Raw genomic sequence first — 26,231 nt, 5'->3', positions numbered from 1 at the left:
AAATATAGAGACAAAGAGTCTCTAGAGGGTCTGAATAGTCTAAATGTAGAGACAAAGAGTCTCTAGAGGGTCTGAATAGTCTAAATGTAGAGACAAAGAGTCTCTAGAGGGTCTGAATAGTCTAAATGTAGAGACAAAGAGTCTCTAGAGGGTCTGAATAGTCTAAATGTAGAGACAAAGAGTCTCTAGAGGGTCTGAATAGTCTAAATATAGAGACAAAGAGTCTCTAGAGGGTCTGAATAGTCTAAATATAGAGACAAAGAGTCTCTAGAGGGTCTGAATAGTCTAAATATAGAGACAAAGAGTCTCTAGAGGGTCTGAATAGTCTAAATATAGAGACAAAGAGTCTCTAGAGGGTCTGAATAGTCTAAATATAGAGACAAAGAGTCTCTAGAGGGTCTGAATAGTCAATTTCGACACAAATTAGCATCACAAACCGAACCGAAATATAAAAATAGGAAGTTACCCCTTACAACTGCAAAATCCAACTTTCTCGGTTTAGGCCTTCAAAATAAAAGTTTTCCGAGTTCATAATCTAGTGTAACAACATCTCTCTGTTACACGGAGATAAAACACCACAACTCTCGTCACACTGAGGTTGTTAGCGGACTCACAAAAGATAAACACGAGCTGCTGGTTCCTTGTTGCCATGGCGATTGGACGCAGCCATTCCCACTTCATCCTGCTTTGTTCAGCGTCGCCTGACTTTCTGAAGCATGACAACAGAATACAGCAGCAGTCATATCCATCTGAGATATCTGGGTCACTCTGGGTGTGTGTGTAGGTGTGTGTGTGTGTGTGTCTTTTTAATCAGCCTGTTTGTGTTGAATGTTTCAGGGCTCCATCCAGCAGCTGGTGATCAGAGATGATCCCAGAGCAGCAGAGGAACAGTGTGAAGATGATGATCCTTATGTGAGAAACACACACATACACAACACATATATATACATACATAAATAACATAGGCCACAACCATTATTTCGGACACAAATAGGATTTTTTTCCAGTTTAATTCTGTACAAATGAGTCAGCAGCGCCCCCTAGTGGTGAGAAACTTTTAATAACTTGGTCCCCTCCTGGATGATGCCTCTGTAAGGGTCATAGGAATATTATAAATAATCTTAACCCATCAGCCATTTATGACTTACTTCATTAGTTTCTGGTTTGTAACACATATATATAATCAGCAGAATGTATGACACTGCAACATCATTTCTGGTGTTTATTAACATATTGTCTGGTGTTTATTAACATATTGTCTGATGTTTATTAACATATTGTCTGGTGTTTATTAACATATTGTCTGATGTTTATTAACATATTGTCTGATGTTTATTAACATATTGTCTGGTGTTTATTAACACATCATCTGATGTTTATTAACATATTGTCTGATGTTTATTAACATATTGTCTGGTGTTTATTAACATATTGTCTGATGTTTATTAACATATTGTCTGATGTTTATTAACATATTGTCTGGTGTTTATTAACACATCATCTGATGTTTATTAACATATCGTCTGATGTTTATTAACATATTGTCTGGTGTTTATTAACATATTTTCTGATGTTTATTAACACATCATCTGATGTTTATTAACATATTGTCTGATGTTTATTAACATATTGTCTGATGTTTATTAACATATTTTCTGATGTTTATTGACACATCGTCTGATGTTTATTAACACATCATCTGATGTTTATTAACATATTGTCTGATGTTTATTAACATATCATCTGATGTTTATTAACATATTTTCTGATGTTTATTAACACATCATCTGATGTTTATTAACATATTGTCTGATGTTTATTAACATATTGTCTGATGTTTATTAACATATTTCCTGATGTTTATTAACACATCATCTGATGTTTATTAACATATTGTCTGGTGTTTATTAACATATTGTCTGGTGTTTATTAACACATCATCTGATGTTTATTAACACATCATCTGATGTTTATTAACAATCATCTGATGTTTATTAACATATCATCTGATGTTTATTAACACATCATCTGATGTTTATTAACACATCATCTGATGTTTATTAACAATCATCTGATGTTTATTAACACATCATCTGATGTTTATTAACAATCATCTGATGTTTATTAACATATTTCCTGATGTTTATTAACATATTGTCTGGTGTTTATTAACATATTGTCTGGTGTTTATTAACACATCATCTGATGTTTATTAACAATCATCTGATGTTTATTAACATATCATCTGATGTTTATTAACACATCATCTGATGTTTATTAACACATCATCTGATGTTTATTAACAATCATCTGATGTTTATTAACATATTGTCTGATGTTTATTAACATATCATCTGATGTTTATTAACACATCATCTGATGTTTATTAACACATCATCTGATGTTTATTAACAATCATCTGATGTTTATTAACATATCATCTGATGTTTATTAACACATCATCTGATGTTTATTAACAATCATCTGATGTTTATTAACATATTTTCTGATGTTTATTAACACATCGTCTGATGTTTATTAACATATTGTCTGATGTTTATTAACACATCGTCTGGTGTTTATTAACATATTTTCTGGTGTTTATTAACATATTGTCTGGTGTTTATTAACATATTGTCTGATGTTTATTAACATATTGTCTGGTGTTTATTAACATATTGTCTGGTGTTTTTTAACATATTGTCTGGTGTTTATTAACATATTGTCTGATGTTTATTAACATATTTTCTGATGTTTATTAACATATCTTTATTAAAGGCTTCTGGATACACGAGTGGAGACGACGGTCTGGACGACAGAGAGACGGAGGAGGAGATGATGAAGAACCGACCCGGGAGGAAACACGGCGCCGCTCAGGTAGGAAAAACTAAATCTGTCACAGGATTCACAGGATCTCCATATGAGAGAAAACAACATCCTGTAGGTTTGAAATACGGAACGAATGGCAATCTTAAACGTGAAATCAACAGTGCTAATATCATTTTACCGTAATATTAAAAACAGTTGCACCGTATGGTTTATTATACACCTCCTGGTGCAACCTGGACACATCACCAGTGGTGTAACCTGGGCTCATCAGGTGTTTCAACATCATACAGGCGGTCACTGGCAGCCATCTTGAAAAATGGCCGCCAGTGACCGCCTGTTTTGAGATTAAATTTCACATTAACAATAGATAATAGGTGATAGAAACATGACATTTGGTAGAATTATAGCCAGAGAAATGGGGAACATGTAGTTCAAGACTTTTCAATATGATGGCAATTTTTCCAAAAAATACGAAAATTGATCTAAAAGCAGTTGTCACTGGCAGCCAATTTGGAAAATGGCCGCCATATTGATCATTTATGAGGGTCCATATCTGTAGTTTTTGTGTGTATTTGGCCATAACGGTACCAAATTTGATGCTAATATTACATATTATTCATTGTTAATGTGAAATCTATTATATATTATCTATCTATAAACAGTTGTCACTGGTGGCCATCTTGAAAATGGCCGCCATAGGGTTAACCTAACCCTAACCCTCCACCTCCTCTTGAAGTCCTCCGTCAGACTACTGAAGGGAAATGGCAGCTTGTTCTTGTTCCCATAGGAGTCTATGCTGCTGAGGCTTGGTGGTAGGCCTAACCACCTGGTAGCCACTGACCTTTCTCTCATAGCCCTCTACGGTGGTTAGTGGGAGGTCGTAGACCAGCGGTGGCCAGAGGAGGCCATGCTGGTCTATCCAGGCTTTAAACTAAAAACTATACATTTATTACAGTAAAGTTCTGGTTACCACAGCTGCTGTTTTTTTTTTTACCGTTAAAACAACTGTTTTTTTTTTTTTTTGCAGTGTAAAATGCTTAAGTTTGTTTATAGCACTACTTTAAACATTTTATTCTACTTAACATTCTTTACTCTGGTCATAAACGCCCCCGTAACCACTGCTGTAGAGAAATACTCAGAGATGGAAGATTAGTTGATACTTCCTCAGACATTAGTATAAAATGAGTGAGTGTGTTCTTATCAGCAGAACCAGAACAGCTCTCCTCTCAGTGTTTAATCAGTGTGTTTTCATTCTTCCATCAGCAGGAAGTCAGACTGACCCCAAACATCCCATAAACATCATGAAGCTTCAAAGGAAACTCTCCTTTAGAAGATGAATAATAACTGTCACCACATATTAAAACGTGTCATCGTTGAGGCTTTCTAGTCTCATGACATCATATTATTATTTGATTTTCTTCAGATCATGTTAGATCAGGCTGGAGGGGGCACATAGAGCACAGATAACCAGATATGATCAAACTGCAGTTTTAAACCTCTGAAGTCCAGAAGATTTTGGTTCAAATGTGTCAACTTCCTCTGCATTAATTTCTGTCTGTATATTTTTATTGCTATTTATACACACAAAAACAGCAGAAAAAATAATAAATAATAAAACTATAAAACAGTCTATTTGCATGTAAAAAATAGTGATAGTTTTCATTGTAGAAAGAAAATTCACATTTTAAAAATGGTCTAGAAACATAAATGGCACTTTCAACTGGCTTTCTCAGCTTGTCTACATATCATATATAAATAAAGTTATTACTGTAAATAAAACATGTATTTTCAATAAATAGATGGACTAAAGAGGGTTAAATATGTTTACAGTGCAGTAACTTAACATATTTCATGCTCTAATGCATGTTTAACAGTATAAATAGGAATACAAAAGGTTTGAAGAAAATAAAAATAACCACTTACTGTGATTTCTTTTGTTTTCAGGGCAAGAACAGCAGACCAACATTAATTATAAGAAGTAATTTTGTGCATTTTTACACTGCACTTTTAAGATTTCATGCTCAAATGCATGTAGTTGTACTGAGGGCCACTTCAGGTGAGGGTGCGGGCCGTATGTGGCCCCCGGGCCTCCTGTTGCCCATCCCTGCACTGTAAAAAAAAAAAAAAAAACTGTTGTTTTTATGGTAAAAACCAGCAGCTGGTTACCAGAACTTTCCCATAATAAATACGGTGCAACTTGTTCTAATATTACAGTAAAATGATATTAGCACTGTTGATTTCATGTTTAAGATTGACATTTTATTTCATATTTTACCGTATAAATAACACGTTTTTTCCATCAAAAGAAACGCTGTTCTGGCATATAATTGACAAGAAAATACTTTATAAATGCTGCATAAATTAAAGATTTTACCATTAAATATTACAGTATATTTCTGTTAGAGATATGGTGTTTAGTACATTTAACAGTGAGGAAAAGTAGTTTTACAAATAATAAATGTAAAAATTACAGTGATTGCTTGTATATATATTAAAGTATATTTTTGATGCAAACACGGCGGAGTATTTTACAGTGGAGTAATGTTCCCCCCCCCAAAAAAAAAACTATAAAAAAATCCTGTTTTGTCTGATATAAACATTTACAGTGTTCAATTGTTACTGAAACTGAATTAACTCATTTATCATTTTACGTCTTTTACTGTCATGGTTTAGCAGTTTTTCACCCTAAAATCTACAGACATTTTTTACAGTGTGTTTTAGATAAACTCAGCCGTTGATATTTGGGTGACGTACTGACCGACTCGTCTTCTTCATGTTCCTCAGGACGTGGACAGCGTTCCCGTCAGAGCTCCGCCCACCGAGGCTCCGGAGGCGGAGCTGGAGTACTCGGGTCACCAGAGACCAACAGAGACCAGCGAGGAGATGCTGATCAGAGGTCAACCTCAATGTACTCTTCACTTTCTCTCTGTCTGTTTTTAGCACTAAATCCAACTATGTCTACATCTGTCGTTATAGGTGAATGAAGCTTCATGAACCATTTTCTATATTTTCTGAGCCCACTAGATAGCGCTCTCTTTTAAAGGGTTTAAAGCACACTGAATTAGCCTTTCTTGAGCTATTTTTCTTGTTTTATTTGCAACCTTTGTAGACATTTGCAACATTTAAAATTCTTTATTGAACATGATAATGTTTTAAAAGTTAAAAAAAGGATTCAAAATCACATTTTATGTTGGACTAAAGGACAGAAAAATAAAACCACGACTTCACTGCGGTGTGACAGAAACAACATCAACTAGGTGCTGTTACCTCATAAGAATGTGATTGGTTAACCTGTTGATGATGTCATACAGGGCCACAGCGGACAGAGGAGCCAGGGGAGAGGTCACGAGATGTAAGTTCACATGTGAAATTTGTCTTTGTTCTTATTTTGTTGTCAGTGTTGTTCAAACATTATGGCATGTTTTTTAAATGTCTGCCTAACAGCGTTCATTAACAGAGTTTTATTTGAATTTCTAGAGTAACGTAAAGCACGGGTTGAAAGGAGAGCGTGGAGATCCTGGACCCAGAGGCTCACCTGGCCCACCTGGTCGCCCAGGCCCCACCCCTCTACCTGGGCAAGCTCAGCCTGGACCAAGAGGGACACAAGGACCACCAGGAGCCCCTGGATCCACAGGGCCGCCAGGGAGAGACGGACAGAAGGTGTGTGTACCAAAAAAAGACCAGAAAAAGTCTCCAATAACACCAGAAAAAGTCTCCACTAACACCAGAAAAAGTCTCCACTAACACCAGAAAAGTCTCCAATAACACCAGAAAAAAGTCTCCAATAACACCAGAAAAAGTCTCCAATAACACCAGAAAAAAGTCTCCAATAACACCAGAAAAAGTCTCCAATGACACCAGAAAAAGTCTCCAATAACACCAGAAAAAAGTGTCCAATAACACCAGAAAAAAAGTCTCCAATAACACCAGAAAAAGTCTCCAATAACACCAGATAAAGTCTCCAATAACATCAGAAAAAGTCTCCAATAACACAGAAAAAAGTCTCCAATAACACCAGAAAAAGTCTCCAATAACACCAGAAAAAAGTCTCCAATAACACCAGACAGTGTCCCATAACACCAGAAAAAGTCTCCAATAACACCAGAAAAAGTCTCCAATAACACTAGAAAAAAAGTCTCCAATAACACCAGAAAAAGTCTCCAATAACACTAGAAAAAAGTCTCCAATAACACCAGAAAAAGTCTCCAATAACACCAGAAAAAATCTCCAAAACACCAGAAAAAGTCTCCAATAACACCAGAAAAAAGTCTCCAGTAACACCAGAAAAAGTCTCCAGTAACACCAGAAAAAGTCTCCAAGAACACTGGATTTGTCGCCAGTCGCTTAAAAAAAATAGTCTCTAAGGGGGTCTGAAAAGTCACTAAATCCAGCAACAAAGTCGCTAAGTTGGCAACACTGCTTCACCAGCTTTTACAAATGTTGCGTGTTGTTGTGGCGTCCAGTACTACGTCACATCCTGCTTAGCGTTCTATCCAATCAGCAACCAGGCTGTTTACAGGGGAGAATAAAGACCCTGCTCTACTACAGGGACTAAAGAAGTCCTGACTAAAGACCGCTAGGACGGCTCGTATTCAGATTAGGAGCGGTTCAGTGAGTGAGACCACCTCATTCTGGGTGTTGGACTGTAGTGGAAACAGTCTTAATGTGCATCTTTATAAACCTCTGAGTTGATTAGATTGAATAATGTGAATAACAGTGTTTGTCTCTCTTCACAGGGGAGCAAGGGGGATAAAGGAGATCCAGTAAGTCATTGATCTCTTCTTCTGTCATCTTTGCTTTATATCACATGGAATAACTAATCTGTGTTCTTGTGTCCAGGGTCAGAAAGGATCTCAGGGATTTCAGGGTTTGGGTGGAGAAGTTGGAGCGAAAGGAGAGAAGGTGAATGTCGCAGTGTAACACATTTATAATTCCACAAGTCGTTGAAAAACACACACAAGTTAAATTAGTAGTGACAACGAAGCTTCATGAACCATTTTCTTTATTTTCTGAGCCCACTAGGTGGCGCTCTTTGCAAGGTTATTATAGTTAATGAAAACTAACAAAATAATGAAAACTAGAATTGAAAAAACATTTTCGTTACTAAAAAAAGACACATTTGTTCCTCCTATCCTCTCCGTCTTACCCTCCTTTTCAACAGGGAGATGCAGGAGTTGGTGAACCAGGTCCTCCTGGCCTCCCGGGGCCTCCTGGTCCCCCCAGATCACGCAGCGTACCCGTGAGTATCCCGGTCCTCGGTTTCACTTTGACATGAGCAGAAAAATATTTAAAAGTAAGTAAAAGCCAAATTAAAAAGAAAAGTCTTCAGTTTGCTCTTAAAGTTCTGAAGCGTCTCTGAGGGCCTCAGGTCTTCAGGTCTTCAGGTTCAGAAGACCTGAGGGTCCTCCAGAAGACCTGGGGGTCCTCCAGGAGACCTGAGGGTCCTCCAGGAGACCTGAGGGTCCCCCAGGGTTCACAGGATAAAGTAAACCAGATAAACAGGCTGGACTAAGACCATGAAGAGATTTATAAACCAGTAAAAGTATCTTCAAAGCCATTCTGAGGCGCAGAGACTTTACTCATAAGATGCTAATTCCTTTGTGATGAAATCAGCAAGTATAAATTGTAGATGAGGGTCTGCAACAGATGTGTGTAGCATGTCAAAGGTCTCAGTTTGTGTGTTTCTGTCCCAGTACGGAGCAGATGCTCTGGGTTCTGGGTTTGAAGACCTGGACAGCGACACTGAGCTCATCAGGGTAAGAGACACTTTAGACTTACAGTTTTATTTGCACAGTGGAAATGTGTGGAGTTAGATTGGTGCCAAAATGTTCAAACAACACTTTTTCAAACAAACAAAGACAAAATTCAAAACTTGCAATCAAATTATTTGTGTAATTACCAAATTACCGCTCGCTTCACCACCACAAACTCTCCACAGTCCGCTTTAATTATCAAATCATTTGATTGCAAGTTTTGAATTTTGTCTTTGACTTTATTTTTTGTTGTTTAAATTTTGTATTTGTATTTTATGATACATGAATTTGTATTTTATAAATATGTCTTTCCACCAGGGTCATCCTGGTCCACCGGGGCCTCCAGGACCTCCTGGTCCCCCTGGACCCCTGCTATCAACTGATACAGCTGGAGGCCTCACTCCAGGGTACGCTGGGCCCCCAGGGGCCCCTGGCAGAGACGGACCTCCTGGAACACCAGTAAGTTTTGCAGATGAAAGACTTGATGAGTTGCAGATGAAACTTTGAGTTGATTTCGTCACAAAAACTTTCATGCTCTTGGGAATCTGCAGAAATCCTGCACTGTAAAAAACAAAAAATCTGTTTAATTTACGGTAAAATACCGTCAGCTGTGGTCGCCAGAACTTCACCGTAAAAAATACAGTGAGTGGCTTTCCTACTTAGTGGGGCGGATTAGCTCAATATTTTACAACAATCGTTCACTTTGTGATAAAAGCATGAAATTTGGTAGATGTGTTGGTGAATATGTTTCGAACAAATCTGGATATTGGGCCACCTCAAAAGCGCCCCCTAGTGGCCGTGGCAGGCATTTGTTATATGAATAAATCAATTATGAATAAAAACTGCCCTTTTAATAATACCAACTGATGATGAATTGTATATTGTTGGAAAGCCTGATTAGTCACCTTTACAACGAGGTACAGCTTGTAAGGATCGTGCATTCATGGAATGAGCAACGGGCCTAAACGTGTGGGTAGCAACCCCCAAAAATGTGCATCCCCTGTGTAGTGGGGCGGATTAGCTGAACAATCGTTCATTTTGTGATAAAAGCATCAAATTTGGTACACTCATTGCTGAATACATGTTTAATGAATCTGGATATTGGGCCATCGCAAAAAAAAATTCTGATGGCTGTGGCGGCCATTTTTAAAAATGGCCATTTAAAAGCGGCCATTTTTAAAAATGGCCGCCGGTGGTTACTGGCGAGGAATGCTTTGCCTACCCTATAGCTGCTGTTTCATGTTTTCAGCACCACAAATATAATTTAGAGACATGTTAAAGTGACAAAAGCTTTATTACAGTCTAATAGAAAAGAACATTAACTTTGTATAACATTTTATTAGGTCTTGATATTCCCATTCACAGGCTACGGCCTCCTCTTTGGCTTGTATTCTTCTGTTGCTCCTTAAAAAGAAAAAATAATTTTCAATATTGTATGACCTGCAACAATAAAAACAAAACACATTTAGACAGAGAAAAAAATCATACATTTAAAAAATTCTACTAGGGTTACTTGTAGCAGGTTACTCTTTCTGGCAAAATCCTTGTACTGAGGTGTGTGACTTAGTCAGGCGGCTTAGCCAAATAAAGGGGACACGCCGGACAAGAGCACCACATTTTTTCCACATACTCTCTATCATTATAGGTTTCAATTTTTAGTAGGAGCCACTTAATCAAGATTGCGGTGATGGCAGCCATATAAAGTCTATGAGAAATGCTATATCTTCCAAGCCACTTAGAAGGTCAATCTTGGTGTCAAAATATACATTTTCTGGGTCCAGGAATCATTTAAAGCTATTGAGAATATCACTAGATGATTATTTGATCAAACAGATATGTTCATTTTCACTCAGACTGGGCAACTCGCTTCAAGTGCTGCAGCAGGGAATCCTGAGTTGAAACTGTTTGGAATCAATGTTCACGGGAGAGTGTGGATTAGCTGCCATGTACACTGCTCAAAAAAATCAAGGGTACACTTTCATCTCATGTCAGATCTTGATCAACAAATTATTTACAGTGAGTCATCCAGTGATATTCTCAATAGCTTTAAATGATTCTTTGACCCAGAAAATGTATATTTTGACACCAAGATTGACCTTCTAAGTGGCTTGGAAGATATATTGGTTCTCATAGACTTTATATGGCTGCCATCTCCGATCAGCAATCTTGATGAAGTGGCTCCTACCAAAAGTTGAAACCTATGGTGATAGAGGGCATGTGGAAAAATTTTGGTGCTTTTGTTCGGCGTGTCCCCTTTCTTCTCAAATCTGGTCCTAAGCCGCCTGACTAACTGTGATGGAGTTAAAAATACATTTAAAAAAAGAAACAAAGAACCACATGGGCAAAGGAGAGTGGAGGAGAGGAGTGTGTGTGTGCGTGTGTGTGTGTGTGTGTGTGTGTGTGTGTGTGTGTGTGCAGAGAGGGATGTCCACATTCCACAGGACATAATTTAACAGTGTCTTATTAAGCTTTTACAACCAACAGCCACGGATACATGTTCCAAGCTAACTAGCTAGCTTAAGTACCTATTTTTGCTATCTTGCTAATTTACTTTTCCGCCAAGGCCCATGATGATTGTTTTTCTCTTTAGCCTTTATGATGTTCATAGCATATTTTATTCATAATTATAACAGGTGAAATAAAATATTTAGACATACCTTGATGGACAGTCCACTGCACTGCTTGTCCCAGGAAGCAAATGCTAGCTAGCTAATTTGCTAGCTAGCTCGATGGCTAGCCCGATTGTGGTGGGGCAGGAAAAATAACTGAAAGAGTGTCTAACTGGATTTTTGTTAATTTAATATGTGTATTTACATTTTTTAATTTACGTTTGTATATTTAGTTTACATTTTTTAAATATTTTAAGAAATAATTTAAATATTTTTTGTGAATATATAAGAAAATGACTGCTATGGCCACTAGGGGGCGAATTTGCGATGGCCTAATATACAGATTTGTTTGAAACATATCCACCAACACATCCACCAAATTGTGTGCTTCTATCACAAAATAAACAATTCTTGTGATTTATTGAGCTAATCCGCCCCACAGGGGATGCACATTTTTGGGGGGTGCTACCCACACGTTTAGCCCCGTTGCTCATTCCATGAATGCACGATCCTTATAAGCTGTACCTCGTTGTAAAGGTGACTAATCAGGCTTTCCAAAAATATACAATTCATCACCAGTTGGTATTATTAAAAGGGCAGTTTTTATTCATAATTGATTTATTTGTATAACAAATGCCTGCCACGGCCACTAGGGGGCGCTTTTGAGGTGGCCCAATATCCAGATTTGTTTGAAACATATTCACCAACACATCTACCAAATTTCATGCTTTTATCACAAAGTGAACGATTGTTCAGCTAATCCGCCCCACTAACTGTAAATTGTTTTTGTTTTGTTTTTTGTCTTTTTATGTCTTTTTTGGTCATTTTAGGTCTTTTTGTTTCTTTTTGTCTTTTGTGTATTTTTTTGGCCTTTTGTGTCTTTTCGTGTATTTTTTTGGTCATTTTGTATATTTTTTTGTGTCTTTTTTGGTCTTTTGTGTCTTTTTTATGTATTTTTTGTCTTCTTTTGTCACGAAATGACCAAAAAATGATTTGTTTCTTACCAAGATAAAATAAACTTAAGATAAATGATCTAACGCTTCTAAACCTAGTTTTAGGAGTTAATTTCTTATTCTAAGCGTTCAGCATGCTTATTTCTAGATTTAATAATCTAAATTTAATAAATCTTGTCAAGGTAAATTATCTGTCCATGCAGCAAGATCATTTCCCTCAGATTTACTGTTTGATCTGGTTTTAGACCTTTAGATTTACTGTTTTATCTGGTTTTAGACTAAACACCTTTTTATCAATGTGTAGTGATTAGTATTTGTGTGTGTCTCGACCAATGACCAGTCTGTGTTTTGTCCTCCCTCTACCTCTGTAATCATTCTCTCTCTCCATTTCTTTATCCTTCTTTATCTCCTCACCCCTCCACTCTGTTTCAGATGATTGAGGATTGGTTTAGTGGTTCTGGGCCTGACGGTTCAGGCTTGAGCCCAGAGTGGTCCTCTGACCTCGGCTCTGGGTTCAGTTCTGGGTTCAGTTCTGGGTTCAGTTCTGGGTTCAGTTCTGAAGCCAGCTTCTCTGGTTCTGGTCTTGACTTTGGGTCTGCTTGGGGTTCAGGCGAGGTATATTTCCTGGTTTGCTTGGAGCAAACTAAATAAAAAGGCAGAAATACAGTCAAAACCTGAGTACTGAGGACGAAACAATCAGCTATAATTAAATGTTAAATGATAAAAAACAACTTTCCCTCGCGGCCTCGACAGGGTGCCGCAGGAATGAGTTCTTAAACCTGGAAGAAAGTTAGCATTTTTAGCTTCTCAAACTCAATGAGCATTGAATGGGTTTTTGGTTAGATGCCTGAAAAAAGGTCTGTGGTTAACACAAGAAAATACCCCTACTTGTGATTTTTTGAGTATTTACGTGTCCTTGAAAGGGCTGATGCTAACAAGTGGCTAAATGAGACTACAGTGGTTGTCGACGACATTAAACGGGGGTCATCCCTATGTTCCCCGGTTCCTATGTTCCCTGCTCGGGAACTTTTTTAGAAAAAAGGTCCTATGTTCCCTGTTTTTACCAAAAAGGGTCCTATGTTCCCTGTTGTTATAAAAAAAGGTCCTATGTTCCCCATTTTTACCAAAAAAGGTCCTATGTTCCCCATTTTTACCAAAAAAGGTCCTATGTTTGCCTTTTTTTCCCAAAAAGGTCCTATGTTCCCCATTTTTTTTTACAAAAAGGGTCCTATGTTCCTCTGTAGCAATACATACCGGCGATCATAGGAAAAAGGGTCCTATGTTTCCCGTTTTTCCCAACAAGGGAAATACATACCAGGGAGCATAGGACCCTTTTTGTGAAAAAGGGTCCTATGCTCCCCACTGTTGCGGGGTTAGGGTTAGGGTTAGGGTTAGGCAAAAGGGTCCTATGTTCCCCAGTCTCATACAAAGAGGGGAACATAGGACCCTTTTTGTATGAGACTGGGGAACATAGGACCCTTTTTGTATGAGACTGGGGAACATAGGACCCTTTTTGTATGAGACTGGGGAACATGGGACCTTTTTGTATGAGACTGGGGAACATGGGACCTTTTTGTATGAGACTGGGGAACCTGGGACCAGGGGAACATAGACCCGCTCCCATCTGAAGCTAACGGTAATGATGTTGTCGTCATGCGACCGTGGTGTAGTTCAATATAGCATAACGTTTTGATTTGTGAAGATTTTTCTGCTGAACAAACGTTTCAGCATCAGAAACGTGTGTTTGCCACAGAGATTATTTTCAGCAATGATCCTAAATCCAACACAAAACTCCCATAGACAAATTCTCAATAGACTCCATGTCCATGCTAACTTCTGGGTTGGCCGACAGAAGTATGTGGTTGATTTCCTCTCTGTACTCTGGCTGCTGACGGTATATCAGCTCCACCATGTTGTCTTCTTGCTGGCTGGCAGCTTCCTGAACTGAACGTGTTTTCACTGAGCTGGCTGAAGTTCTCTGTGTTTCGCTGCTTTCTGATCCTCTTGATAATCCTGCTGGCATCCAGTGCTACTGCTCACAACTCTGACAATTAGCATTGGTTCATTACCTTTCAGTTCAAATGTTCTCATTACTTAATGGGACATTTCAGTTTCACTTTCCATGGTGAATGAACTGAACAGAACTGACTTTAAACTTGCTGTATAACCTCAGCTTGAGCTTTTTTTCTTGTCATATACAACATGGTAATGGAACAAATCTGCCTTTTTCACTGATCTGTTGTATTTTCTCTTTATATATATATATGGTTTTTTTTGTTTTTTTTGTATGATGGCTGTTCTCAGTCAGTTCAAATACCAAGGTACACATGCATCCACATAAAGGGATTTAGTACATTTATTTATTTTGAGAGCGAAACAATAAAATGAACTTTAGTCCTAAGTACATTAGTGCAAAGCGCATTAAACAGTTTACTCAGTTTATGAATGTGCTTAGCAAATGTTGTCACAACTTCCCAGTTGACGTTTTGGCAAAGTGTTAATCCACTTGTTGCATAAATGTGTCAAGTACATTTTGTTCTTTGTTCATTTGAGTTTATATAGAACTAGTTTGGGGGCATTTTGCCTTAAATTTACAGTGTAAAATTAACTGGAATAAACTGGAAATGGGGAGAGAGAGAGGGGTATGGCATGCAGAACAGGTCCAAAGGCTGGATTCAAACCCATTAATTTCCTGCAGTGTTGGAAGAAATATTCAAGTTACTGCAGTAAAAGTACTAATACCACACTGTGAAATGACTCCACTACAGTAAAAGTCCTGCATTCAAAACCTACTGAAGTAAAAGTACAAAACACCAGCATCAAATTGTACTTAAAGTACCAAAAGTAAAATAACTCGTTATGCAGAATGGCTCCTGTTATTTATTATTTGATAATAAATTGTTCACCAGGCACTTGACATACATTAAAAAACAAAACAGGAATAACAATTCCAGTGCCTTAAAATTCCATTAAATAACGTATATAGTATACAGAATTTAATTAAATAGATACCAGATCCAGCTATTTGAGTGAATATTGGCCCGATATCCACAGGTATGAGCCAGGCATTAGCAGTCGATGAGTCAGTGTGTTTAAATGTTTTACTGAAAACGTCTGAGACTTCTAGAACATGATGTTGTCCAGGAACATTGCTGTACTTTGGTCTGATGCTGCTTGGTTAAAGGAATACATAGACTTTTTTTAACAACTTCCTTTTAAGTGATGAGAAAACAGACGACAACATCATCGTTGCCTCTTAAGTTGCTGACTCCACTGCTTCATGCAAATGTTGCCACGGATGATCTTTTCACTTAAAGAACTGACTCAGTATTCCTTTACTCTGTTGGATGGCTGAAGGGTCAACAAAGAGCCTAACATCACATTGCTCTTTTTATATATTAGCATTGTTTGTGACTCATCAGTGTGTTGTGTGTTCCTCTACTTGTGTCTGTTTGTTGGTCCAGGGGCCAGCAGGAAGAGACGGGGCCCCAGGCCAACCAGGAGCCACGGGGGAGAAGGTATGAACCTCCAGGAGGATCCTGGGTGTCCCATCCCTTTATGCTTCTTGTTAGTGATGTCCAAATGAAGCTTCATGAACCTCTAGTTGTATTTATTGACCTCACTACACTGTAAAAAAAAAAAAAAAAAAATCAGTTTCATTTACGGTAAAATACCGGCAGCTGTGGTTACCAGAACTTCACCCTAAAACATGCAGTTAGTGGGTTTTCTACTGTAAATTTAAATGTAAATATCAGCAAAAACTGTCATTTAGACTGAATAATAATTATGATTTTAGGGTAATTATGTCCTTGTGACATTATGGTATTTCTCTAGCCTGGTATACCCAGACTGCCTTGCACGCTCAAATTTAATTTTGAACCTCCATCCAGTCTGGAAACCAGAGAGCTTTCTTAGCCCTGTTTTAGGATCCAATCACAGAGCGGGGAGGGACGATGACGCGTACTACTCGGCACTTGGAAGCTTGTCGTTTTCTTACGGATCCAACATGGCTGCTGCAGACGCAAAACTCTCTTTAGCTGTAGATGGTGTTTTAAATAGTTTAGAGCGAAAGTTGAAAGTCGATTTTAGTCAAAAAAGGTCAAATTTTGAAATGCCTTAAAATGCTTGAAACAGCCCAATTATACTCCGTTGATACATGTAGTAGTATAGGTTGTCCAAAAATAGCAGCAAAACACCATATTATGGGATGTCCAAAAATGACCCCAATCAAAAAAAGTCATACTATAGTATGTCGATTTTTGTCAAAAATGATCAAATTTTAAAATGCTATAAATGGCCCAATTATAGTCTGTTGATACATATAACAGCATAATGTTGCCATAAATGACAGTTATGGGATGTCCAAAAATGACCCGCTCAAAAAAAAGCCATAGTGTAGTTTGTGTTTGTTGCCATCAGACCAATAGCCAATGGCCTCCCAGATTGGGAACCACCAAATGACCACGATTTGGAGGTTATATAATGGATGATAATATTCTAGGCACTCATCTAATCTGGTTCCATCATGGATGGACTTCTTCAGTCTCTCCTCACTTGTTCCACCAGTAACACTAGTTTATGTTTTCCTTTACATCCTCAGGGTGGCCAAGGGTTACCAGGGCAACCTGGGCCAAAGGTAATTACCAACCAAAGAGCTAGTGCAACACATTTATGATCATAAGTTAAAAAGCTAGACACATCAGTATTAACCAGGCAGTTCTTCCTCCTCTTCTTCATCTCTGCAGGGTGAATGTGGCTCTTTGGGAACAACAGGGTCCTCAGGGTCTCCAGGGCCAATGGGTCCACAGGGGAAGAGGGGCCCCTCAGGGCCCCCAGGACCCCCTGGACCTCCTGGACCTCCAGGGACCAAGTTCTTTGTAGAGGTGACGACATTTCAAAGCACTGATGATTAATCCATAGAGCAACTTTAATGGATAAGCTAAGAAGGAGACAACGGACCATCTACAAATAAAGACACTGAGGAAACCTTTAAATTAAATGATCTGACTCCTGCAGTAAATCATCTCAGCTATTTCTCTGTTTGATGGGGAACGATGAGCAGGAGACGTCCCAGTTCTCAGTTTAACTTCATTTTATTACAATATGTCTAGAAATGTTCAGTTCCAGAGTCTCTGGGTTCAATCTAACATCAGGCTGGTCAGGTCATGAGGTCTGGACCAGTCTACTTCCCCTTGAACCCTTTTTATCACCTAACAAAGTTTACTAAGACTGTAGGTAGATCTCTCCAGAAGTCGCCTCCTCGACCTGCTGATCTGTCAGTTTAATAAATACGTGAACACGTCACCAAGCAGAGAGGACAGTTATCTTCCTGCTCAGCACATCATGTCCTGATATAAACAACCTGCAGAGATATTACTGGAGACACAGATTTTGCAACAAAACAATGAAATATAAAACATAAAATATATCTTTTTGTGATTATAGAACCTACTCTCAGTAGGACAGAGGAAGTTCAAGTAGATGAAGTAGATGTATTTAGAGTAAATGTATTTAGAGTAAATGTATTTAGAGTAAATGTATTTAGAGGAATCATAGTTTTAAAACAATATTTGCACATGATCATTGTATCAAAACATCTTGCATGATTAATCTATAAAATCCAGAGAGAGGTTACATACACAGTTAGTGAATTACATAAGTAGTGACCTAGTCAACAGATAGTGACCCCCATCCACAGAGACAGAATAAGACATAATTCTACCAGTTCAAAGTGTAACGGCAGGCTGTATTTTTGTGTATTTGTGTTTTCAGGACATGGAGGGCTCTGGGAAGAGTGACCTGCTGATTGGAGCTGGAGTCAGAGGTCCTCAGGTCAGACTGGAAGTCTGTCTGTGTTTTTATCTAGACTCTGTACTTTGTTTCATCTGCAGTAAATGTTTTCTGATTTGTTGTTTCCAGGGTCCTCCTGGCCTGCCTGGACCAGAGGGACCTAAGGTAATGCTAGTATTCAATATATATAAAAGCTTATGATGCTATCTGTGTGGTTCCTCTTTGGGTCGTGTTGCTCAGTTTGCTCCTTGTTGCTCAGTAATGGAAGATGTTGCTCAGTTTGCTCCTTGTTGCTCAGTAATGGAAGATGTTGCTCAGTTTGCTCCTTGTTGCTCAGTAATGGAAGATGTTGCTCCTTTCTGCTGCAGGGTGATGATGGAGCCCCAGGTGCTCCGGGGCTTTCTGTCAAGGTGAGATATCATCAATATCGCTGCTTTAAATGTCTTTATTTATGGTAATAGATATTCTGTCCTTATTTATTGACCCCACTAGATGGCGCTCTTAGCTTTAAAAAAAGGTAATTGAGTGTGTTTTCCGCCCTTTGATGAGCAAAGAGTGCCATCTAGTGGGCTCAGAAGGTAAAGACAACGGTTTAGGAAGCTTCGTTGTCACTTCACTACTGTTTTAATTCTGCGGTCGGAAGATGTTTAATTTCTTTTTGCACTATTTTCTCAACCATTTTTATGATTTGAGTGCACTGATGGTAACAGTGAGGGATACCCTTGAAAAGCATTTCTCATCATTTAAGAAGAAGAAGAAGAAGAAGAAGAAGAAATACACTACATTTAATGCACCGATAATATAATATAACTTCCTTCTGCAGGGCGAGCCAGGGCAGCGAGGGCCAGACGGTCTTCAGGGTCCTGCTGGACTACCAGGAGCTCGGGTGAGTAGCAGATGTTTACTAATGTATGAATGATTCCAGATTTTACATGTAATATTATTGGTTTCAAAGTAAATGGTTTAAATGGCTGCGTTCAAGGTTGACCTCATGTTTAAAATGAAGGGATGTGGAGATCTTTGATAGTTTGATAGTTTTGTTTGCTGTCTTACAGGAATATTAGACTTCTGGTTCACTTCTTTCATTCAGACGATGTCCAGGTTTATTATTGGAGAGTAGCAGGGGAAGAGACTTCTCTTGAGTGAGAAAATGAATCAAAGAGCATGTTGATTTTCGTTTTTCTTTATTATCAGACATCAAATGACACCTTTAGGTCCAGCGGGGAGAATCACTGTAGAAAGAGGTGTCCTTTATCTTCAATAAAGCCGAGTTCTCTCTTTCTGTCTGTCGGGGCGTTTTTAAACTATTCTGTAAACCAGAATTGTAACATCTCACATCTTCAACATATGGAGCACGTTTTTGTGAACGTGCATGCTGCTAGGTCTACTTTTAACCTTAAAAGGATAAAACTCTTACTGTTTATATTCTGCTTCCTAACGCCTCTAATATCTGACCACTCCCAGAATGGTACAACACATTATTTCTGGTTTGAACCAGCTGTTCCACGATCTGGAGGTCATTCTGGGGCCTTTTAGTAAAGCAGAGAACTTACATTAAAGGAACAATATAATATACCACTTGTAACATAAAATATACTACAGTTGGCCTTCACCAAATATGAGAAAACACGTTAGCTAAAGGTTTGAACTAGCTAGTTTGTTTGGTTGCTTGTGAACGCTCCAATCATACCCTGGTGTGCACCAAAACACCAGTCTGAGACCACTTTCAGAGAGGATCTACACTGCAAAAAAGGTGTTTAAAAACCAGATCAATCAGTAAATCTAAAGGTCTAAAACCAGATCAATCAGTAAATCTAAAGGTCTAAAACCAGATCAAACAGTAAATCTGAGGGAAATGATCTTGCTGCATGGACAGATAATTTACCTTGACAAGATTTCTTACGATTATTAAATCTAGAAATAAGCATGTTGAACACTTAAAATAAGAAATTAACTGTTAAAACAAGATAAATTATTTAATATTTAGTTTTTTTTATCTTGGTAAGAACCTAATAATTGTCAGTGTGGTGCGGTTTGATTGGACTGTGAATGTAATCTGACCAGAATCTGACCCAATAAATAAGGAAATGAATAACTTTTTATTTCTCTTTACAAACAGGGAGCCAAAGGAGAAAAAGGCAATCCAGGATCCAAGGTAGGAACCAAACAAACAGTCTGTGGATATGAAGGTAGAGTGTTCAGGTCTAAAGCAGTCTGTAGATATGAAGGTAGAGTGTTCAGGTCTAAAGCAGTCTGTGGATATGAAGGTAGAGTGTTCAGGTCTAAAGCAGTCTGTGGATATGAAGTTAGAGTGTTCAGGTCTAAAGCAGTCTGTGGATATGAAGTTAGAGTGTTCAGGTCTAAAGCAGTCTGTGGATATGAAGTTAGAGTGTTCAGGTCTAAAGCAGTCTGTGGATATGAAGGTAGAGTGTTCAGGTCTAAAGCAGTCTGTAGATATGAAGGTAGAGTGTTCAGGTCTAAAGCAGTCTGGATCTGAAGTTAGAGTGTTCAGGTCTAAAGCAGTCTGTGGATATGAAGTTAGAGTGTTCAGGTCTAAAGCAGTCTGTGGGTATGAAGTTAGAGTGTTCAGGTCTAAAGCAGTCTGTGGATATGAAGTTAGAGTGTTCAGGTCTAAAGCAGTCTGTAGATATGAAGGTAGAGTGTTCAGGTCTAAAGCAGTCTGTGGATATGAAGTTAGAGTGTTCAGGTCTAAAGCAGTCTGTGGATATGAAGGTAGAGTGTTCAGGTCTAAAGCAGTCTGTGGATATGAAGTTAGAGTGTTCAGGTCTAAAGCAGTCTGTGGATATGAAGGTAGAGTGTTCAGGTCTAAAGCAGTCTGTGGATATGAAGTTAGAGTGTTCAGGTCTAAAGCAGTCTGTGGATATGAAGGTAGAGTGTTCAGGTCTAAAGCAGTCTGTGGATATGAAGGTAGAGTGTTCAGGTCTAAAGCAGTCTGTGGATATGAAGGTAGAGTGTTCAGGTCTAAAGCAGTCTGTGGATATGAAGGTAGAGTGTTCAGGTCTAAAGCAGTCTGTAGATATGAAGTTAGAGTGTTCAGGTCTAAAGCAGTCTGTGGATATGAAGGTAGAGTGTTCAGGTCTAAAGCAGTCTGTGGATATGAAGGTAGAGTGTTCAGGTCTAAAGCAGTCTGTAGATATGAAGTTAGAGTGTGCAGGTCTAAAGCAGTCTGTGGATATGAAGGTAGAGTGTTCAGGTCTAAAGCAGTCTGCAGTGTTCTGCCTCCTTGACTCTGTTGTCCTGCTTGACGTCCAGAGTATCAAATATATTTAAAAAACAACAACTTAACAATACAGTCATGAACCCCACGGTCTATACCAACAACCTGTTCAGCACCGAGCAGCAGAAACACTTATTATTGATCGATAGTTTACCCTTTATTCACATTTTTATATTTTAAAGACTTAATTTTCTGTTCTGTGTCCTGTAGGGGGATCGAGGTGTTGATGGACTCAGTATCCCAGGACCACCCGGACCCCCCGGACCTCCTGGACCTGTTATTAACCTGCCAGATGTATATATACACACACACACACACACACACAGACACACACACACACACACACACACACACACACAGACAAACAAGATTCATTTTGTTGAATGAAATATTTTGATATATGATAAATGACTTTTTGCGTCCCCTTCATGAGCTTCTGAGCTGGTTTATTATGGTGTAGTATTATTATTATTATTATTATTATTATTATTATTATAAGACCACTGGGGTTACAAAAATCCAGGAATATTTATGTTGAACACTTTCAATGGGGATTTATCAGAATTAACACAAAAATAATAACAGGAACTGTTCCTATGGATCAGGGGGAATGCTAGAATTATTGTGAAGGAACACTTCAGGGGCTTTGTACTTTTGAAATTTAAAAAATAAAACTTTATTTTCATCATTAAATTAGGTAGAATATATTGGTGAAGTGACAAAAAAGCTTCATGAACCTTTTTCTTTATTCTCTGAGCCACTAGATGGAGCTCTCTGTTCAACAAAGGGCTGAAAACACTCAGTCACCATTGATAGAGGCTTATTTTAAGCCAAGAGCTCCATCTAGTGGGGTCAGAATATAAAGAGAATGGTTCAGGAAGCTTCGTTGTCTCTTCACTAGAATATTCTCATCTCTAAGTATGTATAACATGATAACAGTAATTTAATGTTCTGCCTCCAGCTGCTGCTCAATGTTACAGATGGTATCTTCAACTTCAACTTCTCAGAGATCAGAGGACCTCCAGGCCCGCTGGTGCGTAGCTCGAATATTAAAAGTCTTTTAAGTTGCCACCTGCCTCCTTCTGCTGATGCTTCAATGCAATTAAATATATATTTTACCTAAATACAAGGAGCTTAACTGAAGCATCATTAAGTCTTCTGGCCGCTTGGACGAGCATGTTGGTAACCTACTAACGACTAAATCTGCTGATTCTGCTCTCTCTGTTTATGTGTGTGCACATGCATGCATGTGTATGGGTGTTTGTGTGTGTGTTGTGTGTGTGTGTGTGTGTGTGTGTGTGTGTGTGTGTGTGTGTGTGTGTGTGTGTGTGTTGTATACATGTTCCAGGGCCCTGAAGGCTTGCCTGGCAGAGCTGGATTTCCTGTAAGAACACTCTGCAACACAACTTGATGCTGATCATTTGTTTCACCTGCTGACTGACTTTTGAATATTTGATGTGTATAAATATGAGAATTTTGAACACATTTTGAAAGCAATGTAACATTTTCTCTCTCCAAATTTGTATTTGCTATCTCTGGGCTGAACAGGGTAGGTATGTTAGTGCCATGAATTATGTTTTTTCCTTTTTAGGTTGCTTGAAAAAGGATTTTAGCTGGTGATGTCCAAATGAAGCTTCATTGACCATTAGTTCTATTTGTTGACTCCACTAGTAGTGGCACCACATCTTTTCACCATAAGTTTAAATTTCTGATGGGAGCCACTTCATCAAGATGGTGGATCGGCCATATAAAGTCTATGAGAACCAATATATCTTCCAAGCCACTCAGAAGGTCAATCTGGGTGTCAAAGTATACATTTTCTGTTTGGACAAATGTAGATACAAGACGTGACATGAGATGAAAGCTTCCCCTTGATTTGTTTGAGCAGTGAAGATGGCAGCTAATCCTCACTCTGCCATGAACATAAAGTCCAAACATTTTCAGCTCAGGATTCCCTGCTGCAGCACTTGAAGACCTACCAGTCTGAGTGAAAATGAACATTTCTATGTGATCAAATAATCATCTAGTGATATTCTCAACAGCTTTAAATGATTCTTTGACCCAGAAAATGTAGATTTTGACACCAAGATTGACCTTCTGAGTGGCTTGGAAGATATATTGGTTCTCATAGACCTTATATGGCTGCCATCTCCGATCCACAATCTTGATGAAGTGGCTCCTACCAAACATTGAAACCTATAGTGATAGAGAGCACGGTGAAAACATTTGGTGTCCCTTTATTTAGCTCCGCCTCCTGACTAGATGGTGTTCTTGGTTTAAAGGAAATGTTTAAAGGAAAAGCAGTTCAGTGTTCTTTTAACCATTTGATGAACAGAGAGCGCCATCTATTGGGCTCAGAAAATAAAGAAAATGGTTGATGAAGCTTCATTAGGCCATCACTAATCTGAGCCCTCTGTCATCGTTTTATATTTACTGTAGAATTTACAAAGCTTTCCTTTTAAAATGCTGCCATGCTGACTAAACCTTCCAACTGACTCCTCTCTATTATTATTGTTATTATTGTTATTATTATTATTATTATTATATTATATTATTATTCCTCCCCAGGGCCCCAGGGGACCAAAGGGAGACTTGGGCCCTCCAGGTATCCAGGGGCCAACAGGGTTCAAGGTGAGAACTGGACAGAATCTGGATTATAAGAATATAATGTTACAGATTACTATCGTAAACAGATTACACTGTATGCTGAGAAATATTAACATATACATTTTAAATTTCTGTTTCTTTGCACCAACAGGGAGAGAAGGGCGAGCCGGGGGTCACCATTGCTGCAGATGGATCCCTTTTATCAGCGCCCAGAGGCCCCCAGGGGCCCAAAGGCATCAAGGTACCAGATAAACCAGATCAATAACTCCAATAATAATAATAATAATAATAATAATAATAATAATAATAACTCCACATAAACCCTGAACTGACCTCAGCCAGGACCTTAGTGGTAGAATATTAGAATGCCTTCATTGTCAGTTACAGTGCAACAGTAAATAAAATATACATAAAATACAAAAAATACAATATCAACATCGGCCAGTAAATGTAAATAAAATATATATGATATAATATAAACATAGAAAAAGGAGGTGAGCTGCTAGAAATGGGTCAATTATAGTCTGTTGGTTCATATTAGAGCATAATATAGCCATAAATGACAGAAAAACAACATATTATGGGATGTCCAACATGACCCCATCAAAATAAAGTCATACATGTCGTTTTTTGTCAAAAATGGTCAAATTTTAAAATGCCTTAAAATGGTAGAAACGGCCCAGTTATGGTCTGTAGATACATGTGGGAGGATAGTTTGTCGAAAAAAAGCTAAAAAAATGTTACAATTAACTTTCATGAAGTGAAACAAACTGGAAAGACAAAACACCTGAAAACAGGTTCACAGCTGTTTAAATGTCCGTTGCCATGGATACGCGTTGCTAAGTCCATCAGCATCATTCACAACATTTCTTAAGACCATGAACACGTCAGGAAGATGTTCAATCATTCAGTAAATGAAGTGAAAAGTAGGGTAACTTTCTCATAGATTTCTATACAATCAGACTTGTTGTTGCACTTCCACAGTACAATGGAGCTCAGCTTTTAAAAGACTTTTTAAATGATGTTATGTTGCTTATTATGTTATTATAAAGGTAATATTCTCATGTTTTACTGTTTCCAGGGCGACCGTGGCTTCCCGGGACCAGCTGGACTCATGGTCAGTTCTCCAGATTAATAAACTCACTTCATCAACCTCTTTAGTGTGTGAATCTCTTTAGTGACGTACTATCATCGATGTGTTTGTGTTTGTTTCAGGGCCCAATAGGACCGACCGGGCAGAAAGGAGAATATGGTTTCCCCGGTCGCTCAGTGAGTTCCTGCTGTTGGAAAATATATTTAAATATACACACTGCAAAGACCAACTGACACAAAATAACAAATACATCACTAGAATTAAGCACGAAATAAGTAAAATCATCTGCCAGTCTAGTAAGTAAATGTTTCTTTGTAAGAATTCTTTAAGTTAAAATATCTAGAAACTGGAAAAACAATGATGTCTGGAAATAAATACAAATATTCTTATTTTGAGTAATTATGGCTTGATAAGCCCGACTGTAGTAACATTAAAATAAACCAGAAATACTTGAAACGAGCACGTTTTTCTCTCATTCCAGTATCTGTGGGTAGATACTGGTGGTAGAAAATGCTTTTGAAATATCATTTAAACTCCATGCAACTAAAACTCTCAACTGGAGCCAATATTTTAGGTAAAAACTCACCATATTCAACAGTTGAAGAGATTGAAAAGCATGAAAAAGCTCACAATGTCAATCCTAAAAACAAGTCTTTACACAAGAAGATAATTACATAAGCACATAATAATAATAATAATAATAATAATAATAATAATAATAATGATGTGTTGTGTTCCTGTAGGGACGCTCCGGCATGCCTGGAAGAAAAGGAGATAAAGGAGATTCTGCTGGCGTGGCGGTGAGAAATAAAGATCTGACTCTTATTCTTGTTGAAGCTGTAAATTATAACGAACATTGTAAATATTCAGATACAAATACTTTGATAGGAGGCTGTAGGCAACTCATGACCAACACATTGATATATAATTTTCATGTTTTTTTCATTATTATTGGTCAGTTGTAGTCAAATATACAAAATTAAGGCCTCATTTTCAAGTTTGACTACTATTGAGCAGAGAGCGCCATCTAGTGGCTCAGAAAGCATAAAAAATGGTTCATGAAGCTTCATTTGGACATCACTACTTTAAGGTAGTTTCCACTTTATTTTGAAACTCTTTGTGCTGTCTGTCTGTTTAATAGGATGGGGCAGTTCCACTAATGTTATAATGTGCTTTTTTTTTGTCATTTTGTGTCTTTTTTTTTCTTTCTTTCTTTTTTTTTCTTCTGTGGTTTTCCTGGTCACTAATGTTGTAATGTTCTCCTCCCCACAGGGACCTCCAGGTCCTCCCGGCCCACCTGGACTTCCAGGAAGAGTTATTGGGCTTAAAGGAGTAAGTTTTCATTTTTAGCTTTTTACT

General features: G+C 38.1%; 1 protein-coding gene across 1 annotated transcript in view; it reads left to right on the top strand.

Annotated features, from left to right (window-relative positions):
- Positions 1–26,231, top strand: part of col15a1b (collagen, type XV, alpha 1b) — a 50,823-nt gene that overhangs the window by 12,566 nt on the left and 12,026 nt on the right. The window contains 28 exon segments of the mRNA XM_059344353.1: positions 838–912; positions 2,779–2,895; positions 5,614–5,725; positions 6,141–6,181; positions 6,307–6,489; positions 7,566–7,592; positions 7,669–7,731; positions 7,991–8,068; positions 8,523–8,585; positions 8,901–9,041; positions 15,609–15,662; positions 16,745–16,780; positions 16,890–17,027; positions 17,917–17,976; positions 18,064–18,099; positions 18,303–18,344; positions 18,758–18,820; positions 20,054–20,089; positions 21,383–21,466; positions 21,614–21,616; positions 22,134–22,205; positions 22,521–22,556; positions 23,741–23,803; positions 23,931–24,020; positions 24,861–24,896; positions 24,995–25,048; positions 25,616–25,672; positions 26,145–26,204. Of these exon segments, the coding sequence (XP_059200336.1) occupies positions 838–912; positions 2,779–2,895; positions 5,614–5,725; positions 6,141–6,181; positions 6,307–6,489; positions 7,566–7,592; positions 7,669–7,731; positions 7,991–8,068; positions 8,523–8,585; positions 8,901–9,041; positions 15,609–15,662; positions 16,745–16,780; positions 16,890–17,027; positions 17,917–17,976; positions 18,064–18,099; positions 18,303–18,344; positions 18,758–18,820; positions 20,054–20,089; positions 21,383–21,466; positions 21,614–21,616; positions 22,134–22,205; positions 22,521–22,556; positions 23,741–23,803; positions 23,931–24,020; positions 24,861–24,896; positions 24,995–25,048; positions 25,616–25,672; positions 26,145–26,204 (1,920 nt within the window).

This window comes from Centropristis striata, chromosome 11, assembly GCF_030273125.1.
Source record: "Centropristis striata isolate RG_2023a ecotype Rhode Island chromosome 11, C.striata_1.0, whole genome shotgun sequence".
NCBI classification, from domain to species: Eukaryota; Metazoa; Chordata; class Actinopteri; order Perciformes; family Serranidae; genus Centropristis; species Centropristis striata.
This window is presented reverse-complemented; position numbering and strand designations above follow the sequence as displayed.